This window comes from Prunus mume, linkage group LG8 (genome assembly GCF_029339155.1).
Source record: "Prunus mume cultivar Tortuosa linkage group LG8, ASM2933915v1, whole genome shotgun sequence".
Taxonomy (NCBI): Eukaryota; Viridiplantae; Streptophyta; class Magnoliopsida; order Rosales; family Rosaceae; genus Prunus; species Prunus mume.
The window spans coordinates 5397027-5410795 of record NC_142705.1 but is presented as its reverse complement, the minus strand read 5'-3'; the positions used below and the strand labels follow the sequence as shown (position 1 = coordinate 5410795).

Here is a 13769-nt window from a genome sequence, read left to right as displayed (position 1 = left end):
AGCCGTCTTAGCTCAGCTGGTAGAGCGCGTGGCTTTTAACCACGTGGTCGTGGGTTCGATTCCCACAGACGGCGTAAGAACAATTGTAGTTTGGGCTTTTAAACTTAAACAAGCAAAAGCAACCCGTTTTGCTGCCTTACTTTTTAGCTCTGTCTATTATTAAGTGAGTGCATCCAGTTTGCCTTTCAAAGTTGTATCCATGCATATATATATGTAGACATTGTTACAAGTTACAATGACACTTCAATTCTGCATAAGCTAGCTAGTCTTGAAGATGTACTAAAATTATTGGCTTCCTTGCCTAATTCTTGTGATAATTAATCAAGTTAGAGAGCATGTTGTTATAAAGGGCACCGCATACCTAATATTACAAATTGCAATTACAAGTAAAGGCAATCCATAGGCTGTTCAAGCTTCCATGCAAATTGCAGGCACACACAACCTGCTAGCTAATGAAGAACGCTACAAAGGAAAAATGACGAAAAATCCCTTTCGGAATCATTTAATTTAACCCTAAAAGTTAATACAAGCTAGAAAATAGATTAACAAACAAATCAAAGATTACAGACAAACTAAGGAGCCAAGACATCTTGAGCAGGATAAAAGAGCAGAAGTTGCTGAGCATTTTAAAGGATAACCACAGAGGCCTGGTGACATTAGGAACCCACCATGTTCTTCCTCCAACCCCACCAACCAACAGGCCCTTGGTGAGCTGCTTGTTTTTTTCCCTCAAGTAGGCCCCTGTGGTCAAGATTCAATGGGGTTGGTTTAGTCTATTCGGTGGATGTTGCATCCTTGCTAGATCTGTTGCTGGCATTGAATCCTGCAGAAGAGAAACCTCCCCTGCCAACAGCACACGATTCTGGCCAATACCGGGGAGCCCCTTCATAGGTTCAGCACCTGAGATGCAAGTTGTGTTCCTCCTCCAATTGTTGAAAAGTTCAAATTTCGCAAATTGAGATTAGCTGTCCACATTCAAGAGAGCCCCATCATTCTAACCATTAGCCACCAGGGCCTACCCCTTGCTGTCCATCCATACTTGTCTATTACTAACCCTTCAAACCAGTGAAGAGCCATTTCATTTGACATTCACTCCTTAGAATTTAGAATGAGTTATAAATTCCCCAAAAGAAGCAGTAATTTGTTGTAATGTACCTCAATGCAAGGCATGCTTATAAATGGCTTCCTTCTTCACAGATTCAATTGGGTGATGCAGTGAGAGCTCGCATACTATGAAGAGTGCTGATTTACCAGCCATAGCCCCAATCACATTAAGCCCTCCATATTGGTTTTCAGTACTTTCCACCACTTTTCCTTGATAATTGCCTCGCCTACTGCCTGCTTTCTTGTCTGAGCAGAAGTTTCCTGTGCAATCCAAACAAGCTCATAAATAACAAACACCACTAATTAATCATAGAAAAATGCCACTGAAATATTAAATTCTATGATAACAATGCCACTGAATTGTTCTCTCAGAATCGAAGTCCAAAGGGAAACAAACATTAAAACATGATTACAATGTTTGGAACGCCGTTGTATATACGCAACTTATTTTCCCTCACAACATGCAACAAGCATGAAAGATCCATTTCACAACAGTACAACTCACAAATATATTATTAGAAACGGAAATTGAGAAAAAAACTTACCAGAGATGCCTATAACCTCCATGTCAGGGAAGTCATTTTGAAGGTATTCTAAAACATATTGAACGCCCTTGGAGATCATGTTCATCCCCATGGCATCTCCAGTGCTGCAAGCAAACCTGATGTATAGATTCCTGCCTGCTATTTGGCATTGAATCTTCAGAAGCTTTGCAAATCTACTAGACCTGAGCAGTGAACCTCCCATTTATCACATATACAACTTATCAATATTTTACATGAAACTACGCAGATTGGGTAAACAACAGAAGAAGAAGAAAAAACAGAATAATTCAAAAAAATAAACAAATGCCCATCAACATCTTAAAGTTGTGACAAAATCTTCATTAAATTGGTTGATAGGTCCTCTTTTTGTTCCTCAATTACACAAAATTACAATCCATGCTACAATAAAAAGGTTTTGGCTTGAAAATCTAGGGATTCTTCTAATAAATTAAAATCAAACAGAGAAAATTAACCTGTTGAAAACGGCCGCAAGAGTATCGAAGTTGAGAGGGTCCTCGACGAATAACATAAGCTCTGCAGCCCTAACGGCAGAGCCAAACCTAACAATTGGAGCTCTGGTCATGGCGTCTTTGTGGAGGACGCTGATGGCCCCACCGGAGGCATAGATGGCCTTGAGGCCATTATCGATGCTGGCCACCAAGGTACCCTCCGTCGTCGCCAAAGGCACCATGTACTCTTTTCCGTCCAGCAACAGAGGTCCGGCCACTCCCACCGGAATCTGCACATACCCCACCGGATTCTCACAGCACTGTCCCAGTATCGACTCATAGTCAAGCCCATCCAACGGTAGACCCTCCAGCGAACGGCCCGTCGTCCGCTCCAATGCCTCGCGTCGGATCGCCGCCGCTCTCCGGCAGTCCCCGAGTTTCGCCTCTAGCTCGTACGACGCCGTCGTTCCGGACAACACCGATTGGACGATCTCCTCGTCTTCCTTAGAGAGGAGCGCCTCCTCCTTTTTCGGTCCTGGTGGCGGCAGTGGGGTTGGTTCGAGGCCGACTACGTTGTTCCAGTCGTCGTCTTGCGGGGTTCGGGGAGCGACGAAGGACTGGACGAAGTCAATGCCGAAGAAGCCGAGGAGGTAGATGACGGAGGCGAAGAGGGAGAAGATGGCGGCGATCTCTGAGAGCGTCACCACATGGAGCGGAGCGGACGTGCGGATCTTCTCACGCCACCTGGTGAGGAGGAAGTAGGCGACTGTGAAGAAGAGAGTGACGAAGAGGCCATTGGTGAGGTAAAGCGGCAGAGGAAGATAAATAAATGATATCAATAAAACTTCAACGTAAAAAATTTAAAATCTAAGACTAAGCCAACATCAATTCTAATGAAAAATTCGAAATCCTCAGAAGTCGAATTTCACATGTTCCAATGTTATCGTGAGAAACCTAAAAGTTATCTGAATGTTTTTGGAAAATATTAAATAAACATATAAATATATATTAAAAAGAAAAAACAATTGGGCCACCTGAGACAAATGTGCCTATGTCCCTGAGGCGGTTGAATAGTTGGGCTTCCATTTGTCCTCCTAATATGAATTTAAATTTTGATTATTTATTTATTAATTGACTTTTCCTAGTTATATACGACTTCCATTGCAACCTAGGTTTTCTAACTTTTTTACCGTGTCCTTTTTTCTATTCCAGATAGCAAAAGGAGAAGGCTAAAACTTGCGCTATATATATCAGTAGTACCAAATATTGTTATTATTTATTATCTCAAAGAATCAATCGTTGAAATTGAGATGAAGGGAATCCTGGGTATTTTCTGCTTTCAAAGAAAATATTTTTATACAACATGTGGAAGAAAGTTTTTTATCGGACCCATCGACCTTCTATCAAATTTGATTCCACATCGTTCAATCAATTCGACAAAAGGTTAAGTCTTGTTGCTTTGTTAACTATACGACATCAAATGTGATATTTGCTTGTGTTTTCTATTTGGGTCAATAATACAATTTTGTGTTAATAATATTGTTTCTATTATGACGAGCTTTGAATACAATTCATATCTAATCTCGGCTTTTAAATTGCATCTAATAGACTACCAACATATTTAATGAATGCAATTTAACGACTTATGAATTCAATACTTAGTATTCAAACTTACTAAAATTATTTGTTTCATTAGCAGGATTGGAGGAGCCGAATGCTAAGAGAAACGAGAAGTCAACCTTAATAGAATTACCTAAGGAGATCCTCTTCGACATCCTTATGAGACTGCCGACAAAATCACTTTTTGACATCCGTGGCTTATCAAAGACCTCTTTAAACATAGTTGATGAACCATTTTTTGCCACGCTGCACACTCAACGTTTACTTAATTCTGCTACTGCTCCCGTTGAAGTAGCTCAACTTGTGCTTTTTGTTCAGATTTGGTCCTTTGAGGATGAGAAGTGCTTAACAGCCTTGCAATCATTGAAGTACAATATTGACAAGCACCGCTTGAACAAAAATGAAGACACTAGTACGAAGATCTTTTCCAATGAAGATTATTATGAAGTAGATTTTGTTTTTTGCAACTTGTTTGGTTTTATAAACAATTCGGGGAGACTTGGATATTCATGCTTACTGGTCAATCCTTTGAGAGGAGAAGTTCTAGAAATCCCAATGAATGACCTCGTTCCAACCGACCATACAAACTGGGACGATATAAAGTGGTATGGCATGGGATTTGACAGTATAACTAGCACACATAAGATTGTTTGCATTGCTCAAAGTGCATCATTCGGATTCGTGTCAGCTTATGTCTATACATTGGGCTCAAGATCATCATCATGGAGAGAAATACACTCAGTTCCCCAATGTGAGTTTAGTAGGAAGAATGTATCTGCATATGGAGACATGCATTGGTTGATTGAAAGTGATGTAGATGGAGGAAGCTCTAATCATATTATTTCTTTCGATTTCAAGAAAGAGGAATTTGTTTGGATCCCTTATCCTAATTCGTCACAGGGTTTTGATCATGGTTTATATGCCATGCATTTACTTAACTTGAGAGGACGTTTGGCCATTTTGTCATCTGGGGATTTTTCGCTTGAGATATGGGTGCTAAAAAGTTATGAAGACAAAAAGTGGACGTTAGATTACAAAATTAAGAACAAAATGTTTCCTCATCATGATGGAAACGAAGTTAGATCAATTGATAGTTGTGGTGAATGGGAACATGGCATATTTTTCACAGAAGAAGATCCTCCTATGTTTTACTTTTGGGACGCAAGATATAAATCCCTAAAATACATCAAAGCTGAAACATTATTCCCAAGCATCTTCAATTATGAGAATCTTTATTATCATGTCTGGAAAGGGCAGTTGCGGTGTCCTCCGAAGCTGAGGATCTTCAATTATACCAGAAGCCTGATTTCCTTAAAGACATTTGGCAATTTAGTTAAAAGACAAGTGTGCAGGCGGCAAATCATGGAAACAACAAAATCAAGGACCTGGCATTTTAATCTTGGAGATTGGACTCAGTAACTTTGTTTGAGTATGAATTTCTGTTATACGATATGAATTACTGTTATACTGTTTATCAACTGTCTACTATTGTGGTGGAGATTAATTAATTATTAAAAAAATTATGATTAGTTTATTATATCTATTCTTTAACCATTACAACTTCAGTAGGCCATAATTTGCTTGTGGCCTGCAAAATTTAGCTGTCCTTTTGGCATCCATCGTTCTTCAAGTCACGGCCCTTGGCTTTTGTGATGTTTGCTTTTATCCTTTTTTGGTAGACCAACTCGTCTGTCTATGAGTTCACACCTCAACTTCTGAGGAAATAGGGGGGCTCAAGACCGACCAATCGTGATAGGGAAAGAGAAAGAATTTGGAATATATGTATATCTATTTTTTTTTTCCTTTTCCAATTGCATTAATAAAAAGATGGGTTAATTGTTTTATTCATCCCTGAACTTAGACCCGATTTGTATTTGAGTCTCTCAATTTCCAAAATCGTTCCCGTGTTTAAGGACTAATAAAACGATTAACTCTAAAAAGATAGAGAGAAATGAGCATACACCCTGGTATTAATAAGTACTCGAATGTTGATAAGTTTTTCTCTGAGTCAAGACTCAATTATATACTTTCATAAGTCAACCAAAAAAATAAAAATAATGGTTAACCAAACTAGGAAGACAAATTAACAACAAACAATTTAATCAAAGATTACAACAACAGCCAGCTACTACGACTACACATACCGAACAAGATGCCATCAAACCAGATAGTGGGAACCTCTTGCTCCTCACAAGTGGCTGTATCTGCCAAATACAACCAAAGATAAAAAAATCAAACATTTCCTATGCTCTCTCTCTCTCTCTCTCTCTCCTGCCCTTCACCCTAATATGGGGAACACAAAGTATTTGTTTATTTTTTAAGAGGTTTGCTTCAAAACATTTGATGTTGTGAAGGTAGGCAATGCGCAAACACTCTTGCTGAGCTATTGAACTTGCTTGACAAGTTGACACACCTGGAAAGACTTCCAAGAAGGAGAGTGGGAGTGGGAGTGGGACTGTGGCTGTGGCTGTTTTTGAGAAAGGCTCTTCTTCCCCTACAAAGCCTAAGCCTAAGCCTAAAAACATAGGTAAGGCAAGAAAAAGGAGAAGGAGACTAATGTAGTCAAGCCCAAGGATGGTCACTGAGCCTGAAGAACAAGCCTTCTGAAGGCACTAATTTTGTTCTTGAAGCAGTTCTAACAAGCCTGTTCATCAATCAAGCTTGTAGATTTGGTCAACAGAACTGCAAAGCCTATGAATTGGAGCATTTGCTCACTTTTCATTTTATGTCTTTTCTTTTGTGTCACTCAAGATCTTTTTTTATATTAATAAGCTCATCCGAAACGGATAAATAAAGAGAAAGACAATTGACCCATACAAAATACTCTGATATCCTTTTATTTTTTGTCTTGTCTTTTTTCGATTACGTTAATAAAAAGATAAAAAGAAATGAGCATACACCCCGGTATTGGTAAGTATTCAGATATTAGTAAGTTTTTCTCCAAATCAAGACTCAATTATATACTTTCATAGGTTGACCGAAAAATAAAAATACTGTTTATATGGCTGTGCTTCTATGCTCTATTTTATTATCTTTTTTATTGCAACAAGCGCAAAGGCCAACCACATTCATCCAAGGCCATCAAGAGACATGCATCAACTGCAAGCTAACCAAAGATTCATTAATCCAGCCTCATACCACATAGCCCAAAAGGACAAAACCCATTTTGGAGATGCTTAATTTAATCCTCTAATTAAAAAATACAAGCTAGAAGACAAATTAACAACAACAACAAACAATTTAGTCAAAGATTACAACAGCCAGCTACTACTACTACTACTACTACCACACATACTGAACAAGATGCCATCAAACCAGATACTGGGAGCCTCTTGCTCCATACAAGTGGCTTCATCTGCCAAACACAACCACCAAGATATAAAAACCAACCTTTCCTATGCTCGCTCATTCTCTCTCTCTCTGTTTCCTGCCCCCACCACACTTCATAATTGCAGGCTTCCAGTACATCTTGGAAAAATACCATGCACAAAGGCTTTTTTCCATTGAAATTGCTCACCCCATATGCAGTCTCAGTTAAAAATTCTTCTCTAACACATGTGACACACCCACCATGCATGTTCTCTCTCTGCCCAACCCACAACCCCAAAAGTTTACTTTTGTACCAAAATATACCAATACCAGAATATATACACATATAGCAAAATATACCAAATCCAAAATATATGCATTAATAAGCTCCTTTGAACTTTTAAGGACACAAAGACTCTTTACATGGTATATGCATTAATAAGCTGGTTTGAACTTTGAAGGACACAAAGTGTTCCACAAAAAAGGACACAAAGACTCTTTACATGGTATATGCATTAATAAGCTGGTTTGAACTTTGAAGGACACAAGGTGTTCCACAAAAAATGAAATTGTCTGACCGAAAATTATGAAATCATTTGAAAAGGCAGAGGATGTGCTTTGTTGACTGGCAGTTTCATGTTCCAAGATGCACTATTGACAAATGTCATCCCTTTAGCTTCTATCCTGCATTGTCACATGAAAATGTGGGTTATGCAGCTGCTTGTTATTTTTTATATTGAAAAGATAAATAGCTTAAATACAAATCCAATGAAAAACAGATAAAGGATAATAAAAGCTCCCCCAACTAACCTGAACCGTGAACTCATTTCATCAGACACCAAGAGAACTCTCGAGGAGCATCTTCAATCCTTTGGCTGCAACTTGTACACCTAAAAAATCCACAAAAGTTCATTTATTGCCAAGATTCATTAGAAATAAAAACCTACACAAAATAAAACATCCTTACTTATATCATCATTTTTGGTAGATCGCATGTCCTTGTTGTCAGTGCTAGTGGGAGGAGTGTCGGGCTTAGCGGGGGAGTGGTCACTGCCACGAGTATCAGAAGGGCCAGGCCATATTCTGGAAGCACCCTTGGAAATCCATATCATCAGCAAAACATTAAACAGGATCCCGCAAAATCTTCCACAAGCCGTCAACCTTTCTAAGCACCAAGTTTTAGCCATATTTAAACCTTTAGAGGCAGGCTTGACCAAATAGGCGGGTGGAACAGGTAAGTTGATACGCTCTTCTAACGGTGTAGAGACGTATTTCACCAAATAGTCCACCACATTCCAGTCACCAGCTGATTTTGGCTCCTTTAATTCTTGGATGAGTTTGACCTCATTCTCTTTCAGTTGACGCACGAGTAAAGTCCTAAAACGTTTCCACAGTTCCCTCTTAAATGCAGTTGTACAACTTTTAATTCCTCTGACCTTCTCCATTTCATGCCCAGACAGTCTGATATGCTGTTCCTCTAATTTGAGGGACTCCTGAGAATTGTAATGTCTTTTGATGACATTGTACAAACAGTTCAATTCTGCTGTTGATGAGGCCATAGCAACTCTCTGGCTAATTTTGGAACCTACCTTGGGTAAGAAAATGAAAAATTACTAGGAATGATGGAAAAATCTAATGATTCTTGAAAGAACTCTGGGTTTCTCAAGGACCCACATCAATAGGGTTCTTTCAAGAATCATTAGGGATTTGGGGTTTTGAAGCTGGAAATGGAAATCTGGAACAAAACCTAAGAAATGGAAAAATGAAAAATGACTAGAATGATGGAAAAATCTAATGATTCTTGAAAGAACTCTGGGTTTCTCAAGAACCCACATCAATAGGGTTCTTTCAAGAATCATTAGTCAAGCCTAGGGATTTGGGGTTTTGAAGTTGGAGATGGAAATCTGGAACAAAACCTGGTAAGGATTCTTGAAAGAACTCTTGGTTTCTCTAGAACCCATATCAATGGAGTTCTTTCAAGAATCATTAGTCAAACCTAGGGATTTGGGGTTTTGAAGCTGGAGATGGAAATCTGGAACAAAACTTGGTAATGATTCTTGAAAGAACTTTGGGTTTCTCTAGAACCCATATCAATGGGGTTCTTTCAAGAATCATTAGTCAAGCCTATATAGCCTATCAATATTCGATGAAAATTTGGAGTTGGAAAAACATAATTTCAATTTTAATATGGATTTTAGGTATATGAAGCCGAAAAACAGGTAAGGAAATGAAAATTCGGAGATTGAGAACGGAAATAGCTATAAAAAATGAGAGTTTACCTCAAAGAACATATCAGTGTGTTACTGCGAAGAAGACGACTGCAAATGGAGTAGCGGAGAAAGAGCGGGAAAGAATAGGGAATTGTGTTTAAGATTTTTAGATAATATTAATAAGCCGAATGTATAGTGTATATATGCGCCGAGACTGTTTAGGGGACACTTTGTTATGATAAATAAAATGACAAACGACTATAAGGCAAACAAACCGACTGAGCTCACTTGGTATGACGCTTGGGTTTAATTCCTCTATTGTTCTAGTTCGATTCCCGCATATAGTTTTTGTTGTTTTCTTTCCATATTCTTGTTGTGTTAGCATGTTCATGTTTAGCTAATGATGATGTAATTGTTGATGTTGACAATCTTTGATTGGATGGGTAAGAACTACAATATTTAGAATTATATAATGTATTTCTATGTTCTAGATGGTAATCTTCAACGTGTGCTCTCTACAACATTGCCCAAGATTTGTGGTAGAAACAGTGGTCACTGATGACACTATTATTAGAATGGCTAAACCATATCATTGAAAAAAACTTGGAAAAGCATATGATGAGGAACAAATCCAACAGGGATGTGCCAAATTTTCCAAAAGCCTTCAATCAATCTAAGAACCAGGTTTTGGAAACCAATAAACTAAATTGGGAGGCAGACTTGACCATGTATGTTGCTGGAAGATGAATGTTGATTCATTGTTTTGATGGTATTATGACATACTTTACCAAGTAGACAATACCATTTCAGTCACCTGCCCAATAAGTATGACTTCATAATCCAACATATGCCTTTCAAGTAAAGTAGTAAAACAACCCTAGTGTTGCCTCTAACACACATACATAGAATTATGAATTTGTTGTTTTCTTACCTTATTCTTGTTGTGTTGGCATGTTCATATTCAGTTAATAATGATGTAATTGTTGACATTGACAATCTTTGATTGGATGGAAAAGAACTACAATATTTAAAGTTATAGAACGTTTTTATATGTTCTAGATGGTAATCTTCACGTGTGCTCTATGTGATATGCCCAAGATTTGTGGTAGAAACAGTGGTCACTGGTAACACCATTATTAGAATGGTTAGACTATATCATTGAAAAAAAACTTGGAAAAGTAGATAATGAGGAACAAATCCAATGGGGATGTGCCAAATTTTCCAGAGCCATTAATCAATCTAAGAACCAGGTTTTTCAAACCAATCAACTAAATTGGGAGGCTGACTTGACCAGGTATGTTGCTGGAACATAAATGTTGATCCATTTTAGTCACCTGCCCAATGAGTCTGACTTCATAATCCAACATGTGCCTATTAAGTAAAGTAGTAAAATAACCCTAGCGTTGCCTCCAAAACGCATACATAGAATTATGAATTTGTTGTTTTCTTATCCTATTCTTGTTGTGTTGTCATGTTCATGTTCAACTAATGATGATGTAATTGTTGACGTTGACGATCTTTGATGGGATGAGAAAAAACTATAATATTTAGAGTTATATAATGTATATCTATGTCCTAGATGGTAATCTTCAACGTGTGCTCTATGCGACATGCCTAAGATTTGTGGTAGAAATAATGGTCGCTGGTGACACCATTATGCCAGGCCATATCATTGAAAAAAACTTGGAAAAGTAGATGATGATGAACAAATCCAACAAGGATGTGCCAAATTTTCCGTAAGCCTTCAATCGATCTAATAACCTGATTTTGGAAACCAATAAACTAAATTAGGAGGCAGACTTGACCAGGTATGTTGTTGGAAGATGAATGTTGATCCATTGTTCTGATGGTGTTGAGACATACTTCACCAAGTAGACAATACCATTTCAGTCACCTGTCCAATGAGTCTGACTTCATAATCCAACATGTGCCTCTCAAGTAAAGTAGTAAAATAACCCTAATGTTGCCTCCAAAACGCATACATAAAATTATGAATTTGTTGTTTTCTTACCTTATTCTTGTTGTGTTGGCATGTGTATGTTCAGCTAATGATGATGTAATTATTGACGTTGACAATCTTTGATTGGATGGGAAAGAACTATAATATTTAGAGTTATAGAATGTATTTTTTATGTCTTAGATGGTAATCTTAATGTGTGCTCTATGTAACATGCCCAAGATTTGTGGTAGAAACAGTGGTCACTGGTGACACCATTATTAGAATGGTCAAACCACATCATTGAAAAAAACTTGGAAAAGCAGATAATGAGGAACAAATCTAACAGGGATCTGCCAAATTTTCTAAGAACCTTCAATCGATCTGAGAACCAAGTTTTGAAAACCAATAAACCAAAATGGGAGGCTGACTTGACCAAATATATTGTTGGAACATGAATGTTGATCCATTGTTCTGATGGTGTTGAGACATACGTCACCAAGTAGACAATACTATTTCAATCACCTGCCCAATGAGTCTGACTTCATAATCCAACATGTGCCTCTCAAGTAAAGTAGTAGAACAACCCTAGTGTTGCCTCTAAACACATAGATAGAATTATGAATTTGTTGTTTTCTTACCTTATTCTTGTTGTGTTGGCATGTTCATGTTCAGCTAATAATGATGTAATTGTTGACATTGACAATCTTTGATTGGATGGGAAAGAACTACAATATTTAGAGCTATAGAATGTATTTCTATGTCCTAGATGGTAATCTTCAACGTGTGCTCTATGCAACATGCCCACGATTTGTGGTAGAAACCGAAGCAAGTGCGGAAGAACATAATAACAAAGTAATTATCTGACTTAATCCAAACCACCATTTGCCACCTTTATTCTTCTTGTTATCATTGTTTAGACCACATTTCATCTTGTGGATATTTTTAATTTCCTTCAATATTTTACTCTATAAAAACATAATAACATAGAACATAATCTATTTTTTAAAGATATTTAGATTCTTTAGTCAATAGATAGTTTGGAACAAGACAAGATACCACACTTTTCATTTCACTTTAAATAAAATTCATGCTAATTTTTCATTGTTAGAAAGAAAAAAAAATTGAATTGACACAAAACATTCATGTCTAATGTTGTAAAATGATTGTGAATGTTAGGTATGATGTATTTCATATCAAATGTGTTTGAGAACGTAACACAAGTTTGGATGCCACATCAAATGCTGAGAATTAACTTCATCCCAACTGCATTTTTAGACTTATGGGCTTGAGATGAAAAGGAAAGAGATAACTCAGGACTTTAATAACTTCAATCCCCTCGCCAATATTAACAGACCTCACTAAGAACATCTTCAATCCTCTTGTTGCAATTTATGCACCTAAATAATGTACATAAGTTCAATTATTGTCAACAATAATTGCTGCAAAGAAAAGAAAAATCCTTTTAAAAAAATGATAAATTGAATTTTGGTTTTGAAGCAGAGTATGTGAAGCTCCTTATACTGACGTCTCCTGGCAAGGACGTAGCATTTCCATATACAGGTTTTTAGGCGTATATACTACATAATATATCACTCAAAACTCAGAAATTTAAATATGTGACACAGATGACCAACTAGAACATCTGAAAGTTTTGGTTTATTTTGAGATCACATTCAATGCATTCATTCCTATGTTTTCTTATTACCCCAAATGATGAAAATTTGGAGCTGCAAGATGATCAGAAAGTAGCCCATGAGACATCACTACCACTTTTTGACTTGTAAAAAGGAGTAACATACTAAGATGATTGGAAGTTTTTCTTGTAAATTAGCCATTTTGACTAACGTTTATTTTCCCCAGACAGAACACAACAAAATAACCACAATCATGATCTAATCCCATCACTCACTGTCACTGCTTAACTATACAATCAACACATTGATACCAAATGAAGAAGAAGAGGAGGGGGACTTAGATATAATAAGAAAAACAAATAAAGGATAACAAAAGCTCCCCTAACTCTATTATCAAATGCCAAGTTCTAAAGATTATTATATGTATGTCAACATCAACACAATAGAAGAAACCAATATCTCTATTTTGACCAAAAAAACCAATATCTCCATCAACAGGTCTAAGAAATATAGCTCCATTAGTGGTTTGAAGGACCCAAGTGTTCGACAATGATTCTCTTTCGCTAAGCAAAAAAGCCTAATCAGTGTGATGTAACTTGTATTGTATCAAGCACATTCTCATGCCGGATCTCTTAGTGTTTCCAGGCAATACATATCCAAAGTTACAAAACTCACCTCAAGAATTCAACAAATATATGCAAGAATTCAAAATCCAAAATGAAATCATTTTCTGACCAAAAAGAAATATGAAATCATTTGAAAAGACAGAGGATGGATGTGCTTGGTTGATTGGCTCAAGTAATAGTTCTTTAGTTTGTATTCTTTACACTTCATCCTGCATTGTCATATGCAGATCATCAATACATCAGCAGGTGTAGTCAAAGCAAATTCAAAGCAATGGGATCAATGCACAAAATCACAAGCTCAGCAGTATTCTAGAAGATTAGGAAACAACTAGT

General features: G+C 37.2%; 2 protein-coding genes, 1 non-coding gene and 1 pseudogene across 5 annotated transcripts; 2 read left to right on the top strand and 2 right to left on the bottom strand.

The window, feature by feature from the left end:
• The first annotated feature begins 1 nt into the window (after position 1).
• On the top strand, positions 2-74 carry TRNAK-UUU (transfer RNA lysine (anticodon UUU)). Its single transcript has one exon. It is a non-coding gene; the product is annotated as a tRNA-Lys (tRNA).
• A 1192-nt stretch (positions 75-1266) lies between these two features.
• LOC103340675 (3-hydroxy-3-methylglutaryl-coenzyme A reductase-like) lies at positions 1267-2955 on the bottom strand (annotated as a pseudogene). The gene is made up of 3 exons (XR_016122659.1): positions 2123-2955; positions 1650-1831; positions 1267-1365 (listed from the first exon to the last, which is right to left on the bottom strand). The product of XR_016122659.1 is annotated as a 3-hydroxy-3-methylglutaryl-coenzyme A reductase-like (transcript).
• An 812-nt stretch (positions 2956-3767) lies between these two features.
• Positions 3768-5137, top strand: LOC103340674 (F-box/kelch-repeat protein At3g06240-like). The gene has a single exon (XM_008244112.2). It carries the CDS (start codon positions 3878-3880, stop codon positions 5135-5137), a length of 1260 nt encoding a protein of 419 aa, XP_008242334.2. The 5' UTR covers positions 3768-3877.
• Positions 5138-7384: 2247 nt separating this feature from the next.
• LOC103340637 (uncharacterized) lies at positions 7385-9389 on the bottom strand. Of its 2 annotated transcripts, XM_008244077.2 has the most exons (4): positions 9307-9389; positions 7995-8612; positions 7838-7917; positions 7385-7711 (listed from the first exon to the last, which is right to left on the bottom strand). In XM_008244077.2, exons 2-3 carry the CDS (start codon positions 8584-8586, stop codon positions 7859-7861), a joined length of 651 nt encoding a protein of 216 aa, XP_008242299.2. In that variant the 5' UTR covers positions 8587-8612; positions 9307-9389; the 3' UTR covers positions 7385-7711; positions 7838-7858. The 2 variants fall into 2 exon arrangements, with proteins under 2 accessions (XP_008242299.2, XP_088899566.1); XM_089043440.1 differs by lacking the exon at positions 9307-9389 and having other exon boundaries at positions 7995-9300.
• Positions 9390-13769: the final 4380 nt, after the last annotated feature.